Below are 23,762 nucleotides of genomic sequence, written 5' to 3'. Positions count from 1 at the left end.
AATATGTTTTAAGGAACAGCCCCAGCCCCCTCAGAATAAGCAACTAATTCAAGCCCCAAATTGTCTTCTTCTCATTATTAGACAAGCAGCTCATAACTTTTTCTCTTTTTTTAGTGGTATGAACGTTATCTATTGGGATGAATCTGTGTTAAATAATCATAACATTGATTTATTTTTACCCTCTTTCACTACATGACAATAATGCGTTAAAGAGGAGATAAAGGAAATACATAACTAAATGAAAATGGATAAAGATAAATTGTCGACTGGATGATAGAATGGCATTCATAATATACAAACAAAAATATAGAATCCAAAGCATGATCTATCACAAAGGTCTATCTGTCTAATCTACTGTGAATTGTTGAGGGTTAAGTGAAAATTTTCTCACTCAATCTTGAACTCAAGCCGATAGTTCTTCCATCCTCTCAGAAATGTCAAAAACACGTAATTTTAAAGAAAAAACTAGTATATAAATTCCAGTACCACAGAGGGATACCAATGAAGAATTTTGCATACCGGTAAAATTGAGTCCTAATCTGTTTCTGTTCTATTTTAGAGAAGTCTTTCCATAGGAGACTGGGAGATTTACAATTCTACGTGTGCACCGCACACGTAGAATTGTAAATCTCCCAGTGTTTACTTGTCGAATTGCCCTGTAACTTTCGCTAGAACACCACTTGTTTTGCGAAGTTATTTTTATTAGATTTTTTCATGCAATAATAGTGCAGTTTTAGTCCTTACCGATCGCTCTTATCGCTCTTACCGATGTACCAAAAGGAGCAGAAAAGTATTTCAGTGAATCAGATCTAGGAAACAGCAACCACATCTACCTTCAGGGAATCTTAGTGCGAATTTTCTGTTTGGTTTGCTATCATAAACTCAGTCTTCTGCGGTTCAACTACGAGGCCAATATCAGATAAGCTAGCCTTAAAGCCCCGACAGAATTTTTGGTTGATAACCGATCTTCAGTGTGGAGAAATATGTCGCCTACGTACAACTGGTGACTAATGTCAATAGGGTTATCAATAATATAAGGTGGGATATTGCACTTCGCCAGTCTAAGTGCATTGCTGAATATTGAAGGGCTTAACATAGACCCCTGCTATACTCTATTTTTCACAGGGGTGGGGCTTATAAAACCAAGAGAATGGATTTGGATTATTGAATTCTGATACCATTTCCAAAGGCACGCAAAAATAAAATCACTAATTTTGCTATTTGGCAGTTACGAGGATTTATGAATGTAAAATGGAGTCGAAAGCTTTCGAAAAATCGACTTGGCAAACGAACAGGCTCTTCTTCGTCATCTTACAACGTTCTGTTATTGATAAAACCACAGAACTTGTGTTTTGAACATCTAATCACTTTCAAAAACCAAACTGGTGATCTACAACGTCACACTTTTCCCGCAGGAATGGATAATTTACTTTTTCAGGTAACTTGCTAACCACCGAGCATATTATTATTGGTGCCTGTGGTTTGCATAGTGCTGGATCCCTATTCTTTTAGGCACAGATGCAACTAGCCCTTCATGCAGCAGCTACTGTTGGGACATAATTATCTGGAATAACAGCTTAATAATCGACTAGCATGTGTAATTAGACAAATATTACCTTTCCTGTGAGAGTTCGATATCTGCCAGGTTTTTGATATGGAAAACTGCTCGTGACGGGAAAAAACCATTTCACAGAATCACAAAGTTATCACAAATGATATTTTTTATACTGGACTTAGAATCAGCTATAAATTAATTAATTTTCCTTCTTTTTCAAGGATTCCGTCGGGGACCTCTCAAGAACTTTCAAATTTGCTTAATGGTCTCCTAAGGAGAAATGCAAAGGATAGGATTGAATTTGATGAGTTTTTCAACCATCATTTTGTTCGGAAAACGAAATTAGCTGCCCCGAACTCCGTTGCTTCTCTTCCTAAACCACTTCCAGTTAAACTGGATCCTTCATCAATACAAGCAACGCCATCAGTACCTACTGCTCTTCCAGGTCATCCTCCTCCTAGTCCTAAAGGTAAGTTACTGGGAAATGCGTACCACATCTAAAGCTTCTCTGATTTTTTTTTTTTTCGTAGTCTTAATTTAGAAGAATAATTGCTTCTAGTAAACAGAGCATTTATGCTGCTTCCTTGTCAGTTTGATTATCATAAACGATGCAGCAGAGAAAAGTGAAAACCTACTATGGAATGTGTCATGGATCATTTTTTGCTCTCTTATTCAGGATAGAGAATACGATAATAAAACAAAAACTTCAATCGCCAAATTGTCATCATTTTGACGATAAAAACTTAAATACGAAGAATTGAACTGGAGCTATTCTTTATTGCTTGCCTATTCTATCCTGTGAACAGCTCATTTATTCGTCCAAAAAAAAAGAGAAAAAAAAAGTATTGAGTAAACATTGTTTTAAAAGTGCTTCAGCAGTTATTTGTATTTTTCCATTGGCTAGAAAAAAAAAAATATTTAACGATTTTTGTTTCAGTTGTATTTTAGATTGTCCCCTGATGCCTCTACCCTTTGACTGCAGTCACGTTTTAGATTCAACCCAATAGTGTTGACTTAGTGAAGTGATGTGTATTACATATATTTTCCCTGATGGACGCAGAAACTTAGGAGGCAATCATTTCATCTGAAATTGAAAGATGTTCTTTTAAAGGTTGAAAGCCTTCGGAGCCCCCCCCCCCGTCTTCTGCCCTTTTTGATCTTCTGATGATCCTATAGTGCCTTTTTTGTTAGGCATCCTCATACCTTCCTCATGCTTGTGAGAGAAAAAGCTATTGTCTCGGATCGTTTTGACCAGTTTTATTCTTAAACCTTTTTGTCAGTTTAGGAAAGTGGAAAGCATGACATGGGAAATATTCTTACTCTGGATAATCTGGAGTCCCAGTTCAGAAAGTGCACCAAAGACAAATCGTTCAAAATTACGAAAGCCTTAAAATAGGGTTCGGCTTGGATCAATGAAATGAACCTGAGCCTTCTGCCTTTAATGCTGTAATGATGCCTATTTTTTATCATATGTACTTCACGTCATCAATTTGTTACTGGAGAGAGTGTTCTTTCCACAAGATTTAGTGCAAATAAAAGCTATCTACTATAGAAAGAGGATGTCTGGTAAGGTATGCAAAACTAGAGACAAAGCTTGATATTGATATCATTTTCAAAACATTGGAAAAAGTTACTCATCAACGTTCACATGACCATCTCACGTGAACTGCATCTGAGTTTCATCTTTGGGATTTCTTTTCAACTAGTTAAAATGGCGTTTATCTTGTCGTTTTTGTAAATATTTGTTTTGAGAAAGATCAGATTCCCCTTACATTTTTATTTATTTAAGGCAATATTTTGTTACAGTAGATTTTAGAACAACATTCTGAATATTAGGAGGAGTGTTTGTTTAAAGCAGTTTGCAAGTTATTTTTCTGGAAATTTATTAAAGCATTGACTGAAGATCAGTTTTTTTTTGTCGTATCGGATTTCATGTGGGGTACCAAAGAGGCCGGTCCATTGTCCAATTATCTACTTGATTTATATTTACTTGGGCTATCCACTTATTTAGACAGTATAAGGTTTTATCTTCTGGATTGTAACCTAACGTCATTTGAACCTGTTGTACAAAAGTTTGATTGTGAGAATTTTAGGGAGACTGAATGCCTGGGGATGTCTAAACTGCAATTGAGGAGATTTTTAGATTTCTCAACCCCCCCCCCTTATAGGTGCGGATATCTTCGTTTGGAAACCCCTGATTTAGATAGTCTCGAATAACCTTAGTCTATGTAGTGTGTTTAAAAGTGGAGCTTTATCGTTTATTATTATTTACTTCTGTATATTATTCAAAGGTCCTGCTGTGGTGGAAAAATTGACTGAAAATTTAGCAAAAGAAATGGAAAGTATTATCCTTTCCCCTGAAAAGCTTACCACCCCTCCTCCGAAGGAAACACAGCCATTATCTCCAGATGAAATTGATGATTTTGTTTTAGTCCCCTCGGCTTCTGCAACTCCGCCAACACCTGAACGGTCACCTGTTAGACCACGCGCTTATACGTAAGTAATTTAAAGATTTATGGTAAAATCGTATCCGTAACTCCATTCCCCATTCGAGGCTGTCCTCGAATGTGCTGGAAAAGGGTCATAAGAAAAGAATTGAAGGTGCTTAGAATTTCTTAGGAAGAAGTGAAAAGTGAAGTTCTGTTTCGAACAGGGTGGAAAAGGAGCTTAAACAGTTTTGTTGGTATGAGGGTGGGATTTCACCTCAAGTTCTAAGTGTATTTGGGTCTTACCTGAATTTTTCTGAACGCTGGTAACCTATCATTTTGAATAAATTGTTCTGATTAGACTTGAGTTTCCTTTTACCAGTTTTTCATACTATTTGGTTCTGTTGTAGATCGAGCTCTTAATGTCCTAGCGTACACTAAATAGCAATTTTCTTTTATATTAGTTCGATGCAGGTGTGTTTCTTTTTTCAAAGCAAGTATCAGCAATCTGTAAAGTGTTACTTCTATCTGCTGTATACGGAATCTTAGTAAAAGCAAAGCTCCTTGTGAAACCTGCAAAGCTCCTCAATAAAAAATAAGTCATTTTGATAATGGTTGTGTGCTCAACTGAAAGCAACGTTGTGCAGCCAATTGAAGGGTTGCGTAGCCAACTTTCGGGGTGAAGGTAGGTTATGCTAAAAAAAATAAAAAATCAGTCATTTTGATACTGGTTGTTTGCTTTACTGAAAGCAACGTTGTGTAGCCAATTCTACGGTTTTCAAAAAAATCAAGACTTGTACGGTCAGGTATACGCGTAGAGGAGGGGTAGAGGTATGATTAAGTGACATGTCGGCCATGTATGATTTGTTTTTTCGGAAAAACGAAGTTCTAATGCCCTATTCAAAGGTAGAAAGTAATCAAAGGGTAAGAGATTCCTCTCTCGCTCTGGGTATTAAAGAAAGAGAAACTATTTTCTTTTTGCTCCCTTTGGGAATCTTAGTAAAAGCAAAGCTCCTTGTGACACCTGCCCCCCTCCCACCAAGGAAATTCACTGGTGGCACTTTCGGGATGAAGGGTAGGGTATGCTAAAAAAAAATCAGCCATTTGATAGTGGTTGTGTGCTCTACTGAAAGCAACTTTGCGTAGCCAATTCTATGGTTTTACAAAAAAAAAATCAGGACTTGTACGGTCAGGTATACACGTACAGGAGGGGTAGGGGTATGATTAGGTGGCATGTCGGCCATGTATGATTTGTTTTTCCTGGCCAAATTTTTGTGTATGGATGGTTTTATGAACTTTGGAGAGGGGTGACTCGAACAGAAATTCTAAGTTCTAATCCTGTATTTAAATTTAGAAAGCTATCAAAGGGCAGAAGACTCCTCTCTCCCTCTATGTGTTTAATAAAAAAAAAAGTTGTTTCATCTGAAAGTAATGAGTGGTGTAAAAATGTTATATGAACGGAATGAATGGATAGTTGGATAGCCTGATTTGCGACATCCGTCTGAGCCGGAATGGCTGGGGTAAATTGTTTGTTTCTTAAAAGTTCTCGCCATCGGTTCATGGCCTTAAGCCCAGCTTGTAATATAAGAGAAATCATCGAATAGTAGAATCTGATAGTTCGACAAAGGAATTTTATAGAATAGAATATTCTATTCTTTTTATTATAATTTTGAGGTAGGACGAGTTTAAAAGCTGTTTGGCTCTTCTCTGGTAATTATTCTTCGTCATAGTTGTTGGGTTTCTCGATATGTAGCCAGTCACTGTCAAAGGGATTAAATAATTTCAATAGTTTGTCTGACTGGATGTGCATGCAATTTGGCCCGTAAAAAAAAGAAACTGAATGTAGTGCTGAAAATACGAGCAAGAAAAGCAAGACTTATAAAAGAAGAAGTGAATGAAGCACTAATAAAAGCTGTTGAGACAAAATAAGAGAAGAAATACGAATGAGCACAAATGCGATTCAGGCTCCTGCGGCTTTATGTTGGTGGAACGGGGACATAAATTTGAAAATTACAAAAAACGAAAAATCGTTTAAATTCCGCAAAGAAGACAAAGCGAAAAAAAAAGAATAGAAAATCGACTAAAGATATTGGGATTTTGACGAGTTCTAAGCCCCGCCCCCTTTCCCTGCATAACTGTCCTAGAAATGCTATCAGGTGATATTTCTCATGAAAATTTTTGTTTTGCAAAGAAGTAGGTCACATACTGTCTGGCTTAAAATTCAACGAACGAGTCTACAACAACTTATTCGTTATGATTTCCGTCAAAAGAATGAAAAAAATATGTACTATTCCTGGTGAACCATTATTTTGGACAGTTCTTGGCCCTGTTGTCTGAAAACCTCTTCTTCTGGGTTTTCAATACGGTGAATTGGGAATGTTTACGTTTTTTTTTAAAGAAAATAAAACACTGGAAATTCAGATAGCCAAACATTTTTTCACCTTATTTTGTTCGTTTTGCTAACTTTCCATAGTATGTCTTGAGTTTTGTCTCGAAAATGCGGAGTTTTTAGTACTTTAGTGCGGAGTCTTCTGTCTGCCTATTTAGAGCTTGTATTAGGGACTGTATGTTTGGTCTCATCTTGCATGCACCTATAAATTAAATACTACTATAACAAAAAGTGGTAAGCTTGTGGCTTGCGGAAAAAAACAGTGGCTGGGTTGAAAGGCCTGATTAAATATTCCGTTAAATGGTAAAATTATTGCTCAAATAAGATACCAATACGGGCCTATTAGCACTTGTTTCATGTATAAAAGATGATTGTACCTAATAATTTTGTTGTCTGCTAGGACTGGGTCACCAAGGAGGACATCTCCATTAGCACAAGAGTTGCTCCGACGACAGAGCACAAGTGGTACGTCCAATACACTCAGCAGCCCCACACGAGCTTTGAATTTTGACTCCCGTGAGCCTATTAGAGAATCAAAAGAGCTGCCAGAACCTTTGCCAGTGCCATCTCAGCGTAGCGCTTTCTTAAAGGTATCCTTCTGTTGATTTTGTTGTCATTTTTATTCTTCTGAATATAAATCAAACAGCCAAGGCTGTTCTTAGGGGAGTTGAGATTGAATACTGTCTCAGTTTCAATCATTTGGCCCGACAAACATTTCTACCCGAAATGTTTCTCTGTTTGTGAAGTGTTCGTAAGCTATTTTTCGTAATTTTTTTTTTTTCGTATTTATCGTAAGCTATTTTTAGACAACTAAGAAGTGGGAAGTATCTGAAATGTAAAACCCGTCAGATCTGGATGAAGCTTGAGAAGAAAATATTGAGCCTAATCTAGCTTATAATTAGTTTCTTGTTGAATTTGGGGATGTATCCTGACCTGCTATTATGGAAACTAGCCAAAGAACCTGTTGTATGACGATCATAAAAAGGGGGGGGGATGTAGTGTTTACTCTCTTGTAAGGACCAGATAAAACTTATTTTACTCCCTTTTCCTTAGCACAAAATTATTACCCCCCCCCTCCCTAAAAAAACGAAACAACTTCATCCCCCAGCCATGAGACCAAACTGACCATACCCTCTCTTGATGATTGGAAATCAACTAGTGTCTTATTGTATGAGTACTCTGGAGGAATATTGTCCCAAGCTACCCAAGTGCACAATCACCAGCCACGCGAGGCTGCCATTGTGCAGCCTCACGTGGCTGGTAAAACAAGATTAGTATTTCTCTTTTGGTAGTTCGTTGGTAGATAATAAGACAGGCAATCACTAGTTATTTTAGCTTATAAGGCGTAAATCAGATAGAAAAAAAAAGAAATATTGGGTTTACCTTTCAGTGTTCTTTCCTAATGTAACATTCACTGTCATTGTAATAATACCCCTCCTCCTCCCCTTAATTGGGTCTTTTATCACCCTGGGCTATATATAAAACTTAGCGAAAAAGTTAGCGAAGTTTGTGGGTTTTCCATTATCTTTTTTTGTGCTTATTTCACATTATCAATTGAATTCTTATGCCAAGTAATGCTAATTTAGAAAATAAATTTTCCTTAAAAATTTTACAGAAAAATGTTACAGAAAACTAGTATACATAGAAGAACTGTGACTTAACTTTGAAAGCCAAGTGGATTGAGAGTAAGGGCACTCATATGGGAGAGTAATGGGATTTCAGCCCCGCAACCCCATAGGATAGCTAAATGGACACAAAGCAATATTTTAAACCTTAAATAAATATGTTATTTTCTGGGTAATTTTTTTTTTTTTCGCGCGTGACTTCCCCAGAATAAAGTATATATTTGATTTTCCTAATCATATTTGATTTTCCTAATCAAACAGTTCGTGGTAACGAACTGTAGTAAGGAGCGACCCGGCTCAATAGTAACCAAAACTCTAAAAAATGGAATTTTTATGCCAATAGTTACATCAAAAGAATCGCATTTTAATGTTGATTTTAAATATACAAGTTTCATCAAGATTAGTCTTACCCGTCAAACGTTACGAGCCTGAGAAGATTTGCCTCATTTTAGACAATAGGGGGAAATACCCCCTAAAAGTCATACGATCTTAACGAAAATCACACCATCAAATTCAGCGTATCAGAGAACCTTACTGTAGAAGTTTCTACAAAAATCTACACCCATCTACAAAAATGTGGAATTCAGCATTTTTTGCCAGAAGACAAATCACGGATGCGTGTTTATTTGTTTTTTTGTTGTTGTTTTTCAGGGGTGATCGTATCGACTCAGTGGTCCTAGAATGTCGCAAAGTGCTCATTCTAACGGAAAATAGAAGTTCTAGTGCCCTTTTTGAGTGACCAAAAAAATTGGAGGGCACCTAGGCCCCCTCCCACGCTCATTTTTCCCCAAAGTCACCGGATCAAAATTCTGAGATAGCCATTTTATTCACCATAGTCGAATAACCTAATAACTATGTCTTTGGGGACGACTTACTCCCCCGCAGTCGCCGTGGGAGGGGTTGCAAGTTACAAACTTTGACCTGTGTTTACATATAGTAATGGTTACTGGGAAGTGTACAGACGTTTTCAGGGGGATTTTTTTGGTTTGGGGAGAGAGTTGAAGGGGGGTTACGTGGGAGGATCTTTCAATGGAGGAACGTTTTATTGGGGAAGAGACTTTCAATGGAGGGGGTGCAGGATTTTCTAGCATTATTTAAAAAAAACAATGAAAAAATAAATATGAAAAGTTTTTTCTACTGAAAGTGAGGAGCAGCATTAAAACTTAAAACGAACAGAAATTATTACGCATATGAGGGGTTTACCTCCTCGTAATACCTCGCTCTTTACGCTAAAGTATTTTTAGCAATTTCAACTATTTATTCTACGGCCTTTGTGATTCAGGGGTCATTCTTAAGGAATTGGGACAAAATTTAAGCTTTAGTGTATGGAGCGAGGTATCGACGAGGGGTGAGCCGCCTCATATACGCAATAAAAACATACGAATATAGAAGTTCGCTACGTAAGTTAATTCGTAAGTTAAGTATATTTTTTACTTATGAAAACGTTCGTAAAAATTAAAAGTTATAGTTTCCTTTTTAAGTAATCAAAAAATTGGAGGGCAACTAGGCCTCCTCTCTCGTTCTTTTTTTTCAAAATCTTCCGATCAAAATTATGAAAAAGCTATTTAGCCCAAAAAAAAAATTAATATGCAAATTTCGTTTTAATTATTTATGCGTGGAGAGCCAAGATAAAAAAAAATGCATTAATTAAAAAACGTCCAGAAATTAAAAAAAAAACAAGTTTTTTTAAATGAAAGTAAGGAGCGACATTAAAACTTAAAACGAACAAAAATTACTCCGTATATGAAAGGGGCTTTTCCTCCTCAACGCCCCGCTCTTTACGCTAAAGTTTTTTACTGTTTTAAAATGTAGAGTTAAGAGAGAGTCAAACTTTAGCGTAAAGAGTGGGGCGTTGAGGAGGAAAAGCCTTAATTTTTTCCAAATAATTTTTTCCTATAAGTTTTCCAAAGTTGGCAACCTGCAAACTAAAACGAAGCAAGGAAGATGTTAGAACAACACCGATGAAAACTAATATTGTGAATAAGTAGCATGTGTTTTGCCACAAAATTCACTACCTGTACACTGGATTTTCTGTGTTGTTATTCCAAGAGAAACAATAGCAATAAGTATCTGTAATTTCCATGTAAATAAATAATATTTATTTTTGCTAGTCAAAGTATAAAAGAACAGGAATTTCTCAAAAGAGGTATATATTTGCGTGGATCATCGTTTTTATATTGCCTCCGTAAGTTTCAAGCTTATTGGAGAAAAAACTGCTGAAAAGTTTTTGGTGATATGCGGTTAGATATGTTTGATATACAAACTCTGTGCTTCTAGTCACTTAGATTGAAAATTGTTGTTGGATTTTGGTTCACACAAGGTGCAGCAGGCGCACCCTTCTAAAATGTAGTGAGGTGAGGACCTCATGAACCGGAAGGGCCGCTGACCCTCCTGTACTCGACACTTAGATATCCTTGCATCAGTCCGATTTTTAGAAAAGTGTCATTTTGCTTATCCACCAGCGAAATGATGACAGGGGAAGCTTGAGTGGTTAGAGTATAATTTTAATCCACTACTTTATACCGAATAGAAATCCTTGCTGGATTCCGATTCAAACAAGAAAGTCTGTATCTTTCAGTTAAAAAGTCCGCTGTGGGGTTGGTGGCTAGTTGATGTTGTAAGAGTCACTGGCGCATATCGATCCTATAATCACAGAGATTTAAAATCCTTATTACTCAAATTTAAAGAGGATACAATATAACCACCTTTCTGATGTCCATCAAGCCCTTCCACAGCTCTGAATTCCTCTGAGTTAAGACTTAGATAGTTTTTACACAGTCAGGACAGTTTTTGTACCGAAATCAAAACGTAGCTAGTTTCTGCAGCGAATCATGACAGCTCAGTTTGGGTTCGGCTGAGGACTTTTTACGTCGAGTTGGAACAGCTCATTTTAGTAGCAGATCATGCCAACTCTTTTTTTTTTCTTTTTTTTTCTACTGAGATTGAAAATCCATGCTTGATTCTGCTTTAAACTAGGTGCATCATGACTACCTTTCTGCTAAAAAAAAAACTTTGCTGGAACTAAGGGATCATAAGCACAATTTTTCATCCAATCCTTGACTCCTGTACTAACAGGTATATGTGTTCACTTTTACTCCAAAAACTTTCTTATGAATAATACACAGAATGGATGATATGGAGTCCTTTTTCTTGATGCTGTGTTGGCTATGTCCCTCTCGAATACATATTGTTGGGACCATTTGCAGTGGCGTAATTTCGTCAAAATCCTAAAAGGGGCAAAGTTGGAGCCAATTTTTCCAAATCAAGTGAAGATAACAGTAAAAACTAAAAAATAAGCCATTTGGTACCATAAAGGTTCTATTTGGTACTGTAAAGGTACCATAAAGGTACCATAAAGGTACTATTTAGTACTATAAAAGTACTATAAAGGTAAATATGTTCTGAAAAACTGATTGTTTCTATTGATGCTTGAATTATGCAAGTTTATCTCAGTTTGGAAAAAAATTTGGAAGAAACTAAATTTCACCTGGGTAGGGGGGGACAAACCAAGGTCTGGGAGGGGCAGTTGCCCCCCTGTCCCATAGGAAATTAAGTCACTGTCTTTTGACAGTTTTAACTGAAGTGTTCACAAAAATTCTTTACCCAGTGCCACGGAGAATCGTGGCAGTGCGCTGGAGGTAAAAAGGCATTGTGTATGTGTGGAGGGAGGGCTGGCTTTCATCCTATCTTTTTTGGCTCTAAAAAAGGCCACTAGAACTTTCAGTTTCTGATCGAACGAGCCCCCGCCTTTTATTTTACGATAATCCCTCCTGTACAAAGTAATCGAAAAAAGATATATGGGATATTTTATGATGCTACTACGGAACAAAAAAAGTAACTGCGTTAACTTCGATATCGGTTGCACGACAATACTCGTGTAAACACAGTAATATAATAGCAGAATATGAGTCGATTTTCAAACTTAATAGAAAAAATATGTTGATCTCTAACTAAATTATGAGAAAACTAATATGTGTGAATTTATGTTTTACGGTTTCGAACATCTTAAAAAGGTAACTTCATACCACAGAAAATTAAGCCGCGTTTGTATTGGCATCTCTGTTGACACGATAAGAAATTTTGCCATTTTGTTGAATTCTCTGTTGGCTTGGTGGTTTTCGATTTCTAAAATGTTGAAATTATTTCGGCTTTTTTGTCGTCTCTTGACGACAGAAGAAAAGGTCCTCTGTTCTCCTTTTTTTTACATGCAAATTATAAATTCAATTGACAAATAAAAATGGAAGGTGAATTAATTACATTTATTAAGAAAAATAATGATGATTCGTTTGTGTTCAGTAATTGTAAGGAGCATTAGGATTAAATAACAAAAAAAAAATAAATCCGATAGTTGGATTCTTCAGTACAAACAATATCGAAGTGTTATATTTGAAACTAACATCAAAAAAGGGTTCAATAACCTATTTCTAGTCGATATGAAAGGGCACTAATCAAACGCTTAAGGGTAAAATGTCGACACGATTTCGACTTTCTAATGCTAGCTCAGACGCAGCTTTTTTGCAGTAAAAATAAAAAGAAAAGCCTGATATACGCGATTCTTGTTTACAAGCTATTTCAATTTGCCATCTTAATTACCAGCCTGTATTGTATATACGGCATATATTGCGTATAATCTACTCAGATGCAGCTTTTTGCCGTAAAAATAAAAAGAAAAGCCTGATATACGCGATTCTTGTTTACAAGCTATTTCAATTTGCCATCTTAATTACCAGCCTGTATTGTATATACGGCATATATTGCGTATAATATCCAATATTTACTCCTTTGTTTCTATACAAGATGTCGCCAGGTATAGTCAAAATCCTGACGTCACCCTTAGACTTAACGTAGTCACGTGGAAGAAGTTTATAGACAATTTTAACCAATAGCAACTAACATGAGGCCCTTGGGACCCCGAGTATTTTTCAGGCTTGCTCTCTGGCATTTCCTTTTTTTATTTCAAACTAGCTGTTGGGGTGGCGCTTCGCGCCACCCCAACACCTAGTTGGTGGGGTGCTTCGCGCCCCCCCAAGCCCCCCGCGCGCGTAAGTCGTTACGCGCCATATTAGTTACGCGCCATTGTAGCTGTGTCCCTGTGTCCCACCTGTGAATAGAGATAGATATAAATATACATTTTTAACTACGTAAAACATGCGAATATACAACATTCTTCGCTGTCCCATTGTCTGTGCATATAAATAGCATTTATATTTATATGTCTGTGCATATACAAAGCCTTATGTACTAATAATGACGTCATATACAAACGCTCTTTTTACAAACAAACAAACATGCATACACACAACTCGCTTCGCGCCACCCCAACACATAGTTGGCGGGGCGCTTCGCGCCCCCCAAGCCCCCCCCCCCCACGCGCGTAAGTCGTTACGCGCCATATTAGTTACGCGCCATTGTAGCTGTGTCCCTGTGTCCCACCTGTGAATAGAGATGGATATAAATATATATTTTTAACTACGTAAAACATGCGAATATACAACATTCTTCGCTGTCCCATTGTCTGTGCATATAAATAGCATTTATATTCCCTGTGTCCCGGTCGTCATTTGTGTCCTGGTGTCCCAGTTTGTATTTTCTCTTTGAGTGTCCCGGTCGTCATTTATATTCCCTGTGTCCCAGTGTCCCGGTCGTCATTTGTGTCCCGGTGTCCCGGTCTGTAATTTCTATTCAAACAATCCCTGTGTCTCAGTCGTCAATTATATATCCCGCCTGTGCCCCCGGCGTCCCCGTTGTAGTTGTGTCCCTGCGTCCCGGTCGTCATTTATATTCCCGGTCGTGATTTGTGTCCGGGTGTCCCAGTCTGTAATTTTTCTTTGAGGTTCCTGGTCGTCATTTATGTTCCCTCTGTGTCGGTCGTCATTTGTGTCCCGGTCTGTAATTTATCTTTGAGTGTTTTTTCTTTTTAGTTTTTTTTTAGTTTTTTACATTTTTTCAGTTTTTTTTTTCTTCTTTATTTTTCAGCGTCACTATGAAGTACATATCGCCGAACCTTTGTTTTTTAACTTAAATCTGGTAGGCATTGATGACCTTATCCAAGTCAAAATCCCAAACCCAATCATCATCGCTATCATTTTCAGTTTTGATATGTTTTGACTCTCGCTTTCCAGGTGGATTTTCATCTAACTGCGCGGTTTTGCGTTCTTTAGCCGCAAGCCTGTTTTCTTGCTGTTCTTGTGATTCCTCGGCACGCTTTCTTTTCTTACTTTCTCTATCAGCTGCAAGCCTGTTTTCTTGCTGTTCTTGTGATTCCTCGGCACGCTTTCTTTTCTTACTTTCTCTATCAGCAGCAAGTTTTTTGGCATAGACTCTTTGAGCAGCTTCCTCGGCTGTTGCCATTGTAGGTTCTTCAGTCATTTTACAATTAAACATTTTTCCGTGAACGCATGTCTTAAATATCTTGAATGACGTCACCGTCATATCAAAAATGACGACAACTAACTTCATGACGTCAGTCAACAGAGAAATATGACGTCACCTGATCCACAGACAGACACACAGACAGACAACTTATTTTTATATATATAGATTAAAGAACGTAATAATAAAGATGAAAAGATTGAGGTAAAGATAAATAAATGAAAAAAAGTCGATTCAGCTTATTTTATTTACAAAATTTTGAAAAGAAAACAAAAAATACCGCTTTTCTCCCATGGTGAACACAATTATGGAATTACCTCCCTTATAGAATCAAGCTCCCAGCCCCTCCCCTAATCAATAGAGCAGACTTTTCATGTTACGGACCGTGATTCTAAATTCAATTTATATTTATTTGCTGCCTAATTGTGAAACCGGGTAAATTGTTATATATGGCCTATTCTATTTAAAAAGAGCGAAATTAGGACACTTACTGCTCCTTCATATATTTTTTGGCGTGACAGTTGTATAAACGTAGCGTGATCAAGGTGTGATAAAAGCATGTCATATCTACATGGTGAGAGAGTGCACGTTTAAACACAATAAAAAAGGTTAAAGGTTGAAGTCTGTTGAGCCGCTAATGAACAAAATTGACTTACTCTTAATTTTTGAATTGTGTGCAATAGTGTCAAACTTTCTTGACTGAATCTCTGATTTGTCTGAATGACGGACTCTAATTTCTGGCTAGGTACTTGTGTAAATGGGCCTTAAGGCTAATCTGAAAAAAATAAGCACTGAAAAAAATAACATATAATAGACATTCTTCCTAGTGAAGTTTGTTTGCAGGACTGTCTCTTCTTCCTTTTTTAGTACCAGTCCTTCGTCTTGCTAAGTGTTTTCCGTCCCCTTTCTTTCGTGTAATCCCAAAGGTGGGCTTCTCTCACTTAGTTGGAAGTATTTCCAATATAATATAGCACATGGCTTTATTGCTACAATTTGGCTACTGAGATCCAAAGATGTCTGGGGTCTTGGTTTCCAGTATCACGTTTAAATCTTGTTGTTTTTTTTTGTTTTTGTTTTTTTTTTGTCTTATGGAATCAGCTAACAATTTTCTGTTTTATTTGCGCTGAACACGGATTGGGGTACTTGGTGGAATACCTGCAAGTTTTTATTTTTATTTATGGACATTTTTATGGCACTTGCCCGTGCCATATAGCGATCGCAATTTCTGTTCGTCCGTCGGTCTGTCGGACCCGGTTTCGCAAGTTCGAGCACTTCAAGATAAGCTAGGACGATGAAAATTGGCAGGTGTATCAGGTTCCGGGCCAGATTAAAATTAGAAATAATAGAATCCCCGATTCAACCATCTGGGGGGGGGGGGGAGTGGACGGACGGTTAATTCGGAAAAATAGAAAAAAATAAGGTATTTTTAATTTACGAACGGATGATCAGATCTTAATGAAATTTGATATTTAGAAGGATCTTGTGTTTCAGAGCTCTTATTTTAATTCTCGACTGGATGACATTGGGGGGAGTTGGGGGGAAATTGGAAATCTTGAAAAACGCTTAGAGTGGGGAGATTGTGATGAAACTTGGTGAGAATAATAAGCACAAGTCGTAGATACATGATTGACATACCCAGAACGGATCCGCTCTCGTTGGGGGAGCTGGGGGGGATATCCAGTGCTTTGGCGATTCTGGTGCTTTTGGACGTACTAGGACGATGAAAATTGATAGGCGTGTCAGGAAACTGCACAGATTGACTTTATAACACTCTTAATGAAACTTGACATATAGAAAGATCTTGTGTTTTGTATGTCCCCTTTTTAATTCGGATCGGACGACTATCACATTTGCTGTTCAAAAAATTCTCGTCACCAGTGCCATATGAGCTCTTGGCTCTTGTTTGTCTTATTTTCTCTGTACTGAGTCAATCTTACATGTGGAGATATTAAGGGGAAACTGTCCAGGGATATATTTACCGTGTTGGAATTGTCTAGAGTATCTCTCCGTAGGTGCGGAGATTTTTTATGGGAGGAATTCTCCATGGGGGAGTTTTCCACATGATAAATTCTCGAGAAGAAATTTTCTGCGGGAGCATTTTTCTAATAGGGAGCAAGGGGTAGTTTATGCGGGAAGAACTTGACATTGAGGGATTTTCCGCGAGGGGAAGGAATCTTCCATGGAGGAGTTAGCCGGATATCCCAGCATCATTTAAAAACGATTAGAAATAAATTTTAAAAAACTAGTTTTTTCAACTGAAAGTAAAAGTAACATTAAAACTTAAAATGAACAGAAATTATCTCGTATATGACGGGGTTGCTTCTCTTCAACACCCCATTTTTACGCTAAAGTTTTTAATTACTTTAAGAAAAAGGTTCTTATTTTTCTAATTAAACGAACCCTTTGTTTCAGGAGTCGTTCTTAAAGAATTGGGATAAAATTCAAACTTCAGCGTAATGAACAAGGTGGTGAGGAGGAGGAACCTCCCTCATATATGTAGTATTTCTGTTAGTTTGAAGTTCTAATGTTGCTCCTTACTTTCAGTTGAAAAAACTTATTTTTTATTTAATAATACTAAAGATTGAAGGCATAGCTAATGGTTTCAGCGCCCGGGGAAATCCTCGGTTTTCGCCCACCATCATCACCTCAACGTAAATAAAAAAAAACTCAACTTAGCACCCCCCCCCCCAAAGGCTATGCCCGGGTTTGTTCATCCCTCCCCTACCCCTGTTATGGTACGGAATGAAACTGATAGAAATCCAAATGAGCCATCTTGGCTGTCTCAGCCGAAGTTAAGGAATGAAATATTAAGGAAGGATTGTCTTTTAACGTGTGTTGACGTAACAGGAGCTTTGGGTACACATTAATTTTGTTTTTAGGATTTATTTATGCTGAGATGGCCTCCCGTACCCCACAGTCAATCTATTTATCTCCCATTAACCAGATTTTGTTCTCGTTATTATTACGTTGTCACCAGCAAACTGGTTTTGCAATATTATCACGGAAAGTTTGGAAGCCTACTTTTTCCCAAATACACATATTGTAAGAATAAAATATATTGGGGTAAAGGCATCAGAAACACAAGATATAAAGTTTACATGGGAGAGAAAATATTGAAAAATTTCTTTTTTTTAATGGAAATAATGATAGGTTATCTAAAATAAAGTCTACTTTTACTACCGTAAGTTAGAGATAGGAAACCTTTTTGCAAGTTCTCTCTGAGCGAGAAAGAACACTATGCTTTCTTTGCGCGGGGATGGGGAGAGGTTAATATTAAAGCTACAAGTTAGTCGAAAAATAAAACAGACGAGCTACTTAAAAACAATATATGCGAAAGAAAATAGAGAAATCGTCAGCTAATAAAACAAGAGTCAAGAGCTCATATTGCACTTGTGACGAGAATTTTTAAACACCTAATATGATAGTCGTCCGATCCGAATTGAAAATGGAGCATCGAAGACACGAGATTGTTCTCTATATCTAGTTTCATTAAGATCCGATCACCCATTTGTAAGATAAATATACCTCAATTTTCACGATTTGCTCTCCCTCCAGCCCTCCAGATGGTTGAATCGGGCAAATGACTGTTCCCAAGTCAATTTGTGCAGGTCCCTGACACATCTGCTAATTTTCGTCGTCCTAGCACGTCAAGAAGCACCGAACTCACCAAAGCACTAGAAATCCCTCCAACTCCCCCAAAGAGATCGGATCTGGTCTGGTTATGTCAATCACGTGTCTAGAACTTGTGCTTATTCTCGAACTCGCCAAAACACTAGAAATCCCCCCAACTCCCCCGAGAAATCGGGTCCGGTCCGGTTATGTCAATCACGTATTCTAGAACTTGTGCTTATGCTTTCCATCAAGTTTTATCCCGATCTCTCAACTCTAAGCGTTTTCTACGATTTTCTGGCTTCCAAGGTTTCCATTTTCCCCCTCCACCCCGCTCATGTCCCCGGACCCGATCAGAATTGAAAATGGAGCATCTGAGACATGAGATCTTTCTATATATCAAGTTTCATTAAGATCTGATCACCTATTCGTAAGATAAACATACCTCAATTTTATACGACTTTCCCTCCCCCCAGATGGTTGAATTTGGGAAACGACTTTTATCAAGTCAATTTGTGCAGGTCCCTGACACGCCTAGCAGTTATCATCGTCCTAGCACGTCCAGAAGCACCGAACTCGCCAAAGCACTGGAAATCCTTCCCTAGCTCCCCAAAGAGAGCGGATCCGGTCCGGTTATGTCAAGCACGTATCCTAGATCTTGTGCTTATGCTTTCCATCAAGTTTCATCGCGATCTCTCCACTCCAAGCGTTTTCCAAGATTTTCGTTTCCCCCCTCCACCCCCCCCCCCCTCAATGCCCCTGGATCCAATCCGAATCGAAAATGGAGCATCTGAGACATGAGATCTTTCTATATATCAAGTTTCATTAAAATCTGATCACCTATTCGTAAGATAAACATACCTCAATTTTCACGATTTTACCTTCCTCCAACACCCCCCCCCCCAGATGGTCGAATGGGAGAAACGACTATTTTGAATTTAATCTGGTCTGGTACGTCTGCCAACTCTTATCGTCCTAGCTTATCTGGAGGTGCCCGAACTAGCAAAACCGGGACCGATAGACCGACGGACGGACAGAAATTGCGACCGCTATATGGCACTTGGCCGACGGGCAAGTTCCATAATAAAAAGAATTTTGTATGGGAATCTTGAGAAATTCCCCCTGTGTAAAGATTTTCCTTGGAATGTTCACCACCCAGTAACTTCCCTCCCCAGCAGAAAATTCTCCCTCTCCTTGAAAAATGTCTGTATTATTCCCAATGAGAAATACTATACGTAAAAAATGGGCAAATTTCCTGACTTATAAATCTTTTCTCAGTGGCTATGGGGGGTTGCGGTATCCTCAAAGACATAAGTTACTGACCTTTTCAACTACGTTGAACAAGATGGCTATCTCATAATTTTGATTGGATGAATCTTCGGGAAAAAGGTGGGTGGGAGGGGGCCCAGTTTCCCTCCAATCTTTTTGGTTACTTAAAAGGGGAACTAGAACTTTCAGTTTTTAATTCAAATGAATATCATTTGGAATTTAATTTCCTTTCTCGACATTCTTAGACTATTGGTTCGATACGATCAACCCAAGGGAAAACAAATGAACAATTAAACACGTATCCGTGATCTTTATTCTGGCAAAAAATATAAAATTCCGCATTTTTGCAGATGGGAGCTTGAAACTTATACAATAGAGTTCTCGGATACGATGAATCTGGTGATGTGATTTTCATTAAGATTCCTTGAATTTTACGGGGTATTTCCCCCTTCTCAAAAATCAGGCTAATTTTTTTCAGCCTTGGAGCTTTTGATGCGTAACACTAAACTAAATGAATATTATATATCTGGAATCAACATTATAAGCCGATTTTTTATATACCGTTGTTACAGTTTTGGTTACTATTTTGCTGCATCGCCCCTTATTTACAGCTCATTACCACGAACTTGTAGCGCCTATGAGAAGAAGTCCGACAGTTGGCAAGATATATGGTAAGGGTGTGGAGGCCGAACCCATCATTGGTTCCCCTAACCATAAATGGAGCATAGTTTTTTGGGCATAGAAGCAATGGGCTTTGAAGGCCTGAACATAGACGCACTGATAGTGAATCCACACTCCCCCCCCCCAATGATAATTGTACTGATCTTGGCTCAAAGTTTCCTTTACAGAATCTAATGTATATATGTCTGTGTGTCCTGTATGCATTACTACACTGTTCATCTGCCTGCCAAGAAACTTGAAGAAGTGATTGATTAGGCCCTTGTGACAGTTATAGGTATAATTCCCCCCCCCCTAAGGCCCTTCATAACGCATTTCGGTCTTAGTGAAATTACATAAAAAAAACGAGTTTTTCTAACTGAAAGTAAGGAGCGACATTAAAACTTAAAACGAACAGAAATTACTCCGTATATGAAATGGGTTGTCCCCTCCGGAATCCTTCGCTCTTTATGCTAAAGCTTTTAATTGTTTTAAAAAGCAGAATTGTGGTAAAGAGTCAAACTTTAGCGTAAAGAGCGAAGGATTGCGGAGGGGACAACCCATTTCATATACAGAGTAATTTCTGTTCGTTTTAAGTTTTAATGTCGCTCCTTACTTTCAGTTAGAAGAACTAGTTTTTTTATGTAATTTCTGAACGTTTTTGAATTAATGCATGTTTGATTTTGGCTCTCCACACATAAATTATTAAAATGAAATTTACATTTTAATTCCTTTTTTGGCTAAATGGCTTTCTCTTAGTTCTGATCAGACGATTTTGAGAAATATGGGATGGGGAAGGAGGCCTAGTTGCCATGCAATTTTTCGGTTACACAAAAAGGCAACTATAAATTTTAATTTTTAACGATTTTTTTTATTAGTAAAAAATATACGTAACTTAAGAATTAACTTACGTAACAAACTTTTCTATTCTAAAATTTTTAATATGTATATGAGGGGGTTTTTACCCTCGTTAATACCTCGCTCTTTACACTAAATCGTAAGTTTTGTGCCGATTCTTTAAGAATGACCCCTGAATCAGAAAGGCCGTAGAATAAATAGTTGAAATTACTAAAAATACTATAGCATAAAGAGCGAGGTATTTATCTCCTCCTAAATACCTCGCTCTTTATGCTAAAGTATTTTTAGAACCCCTCATATGCGTAATAATCTCTGTTCGATTTAAGTTTCAATGGTACTCCTTACTTTAAATTGAAAGAACTTTTCCATGTTTATTTTTTCATTGTTTTTTTATAGTAATTTTAGAAAATCCTGCGCCCTTTTCATTGAATTTCTGTTCCCCCATGACATATCTCTCCATGAAAAGATCCTCCCACATAGCCCCCTCCCCTCAACCCCACCCCCAAAACCAAAAAAAAAAAACTTGAAAACGACTGTACACTTCCCAATAACCATTATTATATGTAAACACTGGTCGAAGTTTGTAATTTGCAGCCCCTCCCCCAGGGACTGTGGGGGAGTAAGCCATTCCCAAAGACATAGTTTTTATGGTTTTTGACTATGCGGAACAAAATGGCTATCTCAAAATTTTTTTCTGTTGACTTTGGAGAAAAAATGAGCGTGGGAGGGGGCCTAGGTGCCCTCCAATTTTTTTGGTCACTTAAAAAGGGCACTAGAACTTTTCATTTCCGTTAGAATGAGCCCTCTTGCAACATTCTAGGACCACTTGGTCGATACGATGACCCCTGGAAAAAAAAACAAAAAAAAACAAACAAATAAACACGCACCCGTGATTTGTCTTCTGGCAAAAAATACGTGGTAAAAATTTTCGTTAAGGTTCTATGACTTCTAGGGGGTGTTTCCCCCTATTTTCTAAAATAAGACAAATTTTCTCAGGCTCGTAACTTTTGATGATAAAGACCAAATTTGATGAAACTTAAATATTTAAAATCAGCATGAAAATCCGATTCTTTTGATATATATTTTAGCATTAAAATTCCGTTATTTAGAGTTTCGTTTACTATTGAGCCGGGTCGTTCGTTACCACGAACTGTTTGACTAGAGACTCCTCAACACAAATAATTAACAGTTCCTTCCTCCAAAATTTTCCACATATCTGGATATTCCATTATAGTATTGAACGGTTAGTTAATTATGAATTCTATCATCTAACTCACTTCTGGAATTATACATTTTTATTTCAAGAAGTTCTCTGAATTTGGAATTCAACAGCTTTGCTAGTTTGGTATTCAATCGAATTTTTCGAATACTTTCCAAATTTGAAAATGCCATCGTTATTTTACGTTTGGGACAAATTTTTGGTAGAGGAATTTTCCGCAGGGAATTCTATGGGGGGGGGGGGATTTTCTATATTAAAATGAACTTGATTTGCATACAACTCCTTGCACATATAATCAAAATAAAAACTCTACCTTTGAAAGCATGACGTTGAAAAGAAATCGATGTTCGTGTTTATCGATTCAGTGAATTATCGTGTTTTTTGGATTATGGACTCGATTCCCTAATGAAAGGGAATTGTCGAGAAAGGACGGGGGTTCACTGAGTTTTCTGGAGGCGTATCTTTATTCATCAAAATCAAGCGAGGAAAAGAATAATTTGGACATGCAGTGAAAAGGTGATAGTCATTTTCAACACCACCACACGAGCAGAATGATTTGTTGCCTATAGTTGCGTAAAAGGTAATAGGAATGAACATAAACCAAGCCAAGATAATCCATTTCACAGTTTCTCTGAAAAGAAACAATTTATTCATAGCACTATGGCGAAGACATGGATCAGAGAGAGGCCTTCGACTCCCTGCCAACCCTCCCCCACCCTAATCTTATTTTTACGATTTCTCCCTATAAGCTATGATTTAATTTAATTCCCCTATTTCTTTTGTATTTGCCCCCCCCCCTCCTTCCCCCCATCTGCAAATTCATTAAATTACATTTGCATGCTATACAAGCTATGGTAATGCATTAAGTGATGCATACAGTAGTTCATTCCGCTGACCATTGTCCGCCTGTGGCGCTGTGATATGTCTCATTCCTGAAACAAACGCACATGACTGTATATATGCCTCGATTGTGGAAAGACAAACATACCTGCCCCGCCTGGAAATACTATCGATTCCGCCCGCTCCCATTCCTCTTTTTTGCTATTTGCACGATGAAAAATTCCTCAGGCCTTTCATTCAACTCAAATTAAAATGTTCTATCATCCTGGTGTTAATGTTCTTTGGGTTTCTTGGTAACTTCTGCTTGAACAACCAATTATACTGGGAAACTACTTATTTCAATTTGGATTGTATGATGTTCAGTTTTATTTTTAGGATTGTTGAGATGCGTAGTATACACTTGTAACGCAGTTAATATATACATTTACTATGACATTACGCAGTAAATGTCATCGAACGAAAATATTTTCTAATATTACGCATCAGTAGTTGTTATCTAATATTTGAAATTTCTTTATGGTTTTACTGAAAAAAGTGTAAGTGCCATTCTTTGAGTATTCCAGCGACGGAGCAATGAATAAGCAGGTTGAAGCATAGGGACATGGATGTACGTAGGGGGAAGCAACTAGGCCTTCCCGAAATTCTGAATTTCTGGGTTGTTGTTTTTTGGCGCTCCTTATTCAAATCATAGACAGTCTATTTTTTATCCCCCCCCCCGTGAAAAGTGCTGCTTATGTACATGGTCAAGAATGCTATAGATTCAGGGCAATAAATAGGGAATAGACTGCAAGAAAGGTGCTCTCAACCTTTCTCCCACAGCTTATCTAGGAAGAATGAATAAGAACAGAAAATAGACTAGTCCAAACCTTTTAGGCTATTCTCAACCAACGGCCAGCAATTTCCGATCTATTCAGCACAGATTATTTTGGAAAAAGTCCAATAT

The 23,762-nt window shown here is 37.6% G+C and overlaps 1 protein-coding gene and 1 long non-coding RNA gene across 4 annotated transcripts in view; one reads left to right on the top strand and one right to left on the bottom strand.

Moving 5' to 3' along the window:
• Nucleotides 1–23,762, top strand: part of LOC136028148 (serine/threonine-protein kinase ULK2-like) — a 92,739-nt gene that overhangs the window by 37,780 nt on the left and 31,197 nt on the right. For all 3 annotated transcript variants that reach the window (XM_065705812.1, XM_065705811.1, XM_065705813.1), the window contains exons 8-10: nt 1,777–2,024; nt 3,847–4,051; nt 6,771–6,960. In XM_065705812.1, the coding sequence (XP_065561884.1) occupies nt 1,777–2,024; nt 3,847–4,051; nt 6,771–6,960 (643 nt within the window). The remainder of the gene's footprint in view (nt 1–1,776; nt 2,025–3,846; nt 4,052–6,770; nt 6,961–23,762) is intronic.
• LOC136028149 (uncharacterized) lies at nt 4,046–23,127 on the bottom strand. The gene is made up of 3 exons (XR_010617752.1): nt 22,968–23,127; nt 15,024–15,142; nt 4,046–4,676 (listed from the first exon to the last, which is right to left on the bottom strand). It is a non-coding gene; the product is annotated as an uncharacterized LOC136028149 (long non-coding RNA).

Source organism: Artemia franciscana, chromosome 6 (genome assembly GCF_032884065.1).
Source record: "Artemia franciscana chromosome 6, ASM3288406v1, whole genome shotgun sequence".
Classification (NCBI taxonomy): Eukaryota; Metazoa; Arthropoda; class Branchiopoda; order Anostraca; family Artemiidae; genus Artemia; species Artemia franciscana.
Note: the sequence above shows the minus strand (reverse complement) of the source record. Positions and strands in the feature narration are given on the sequence as shown.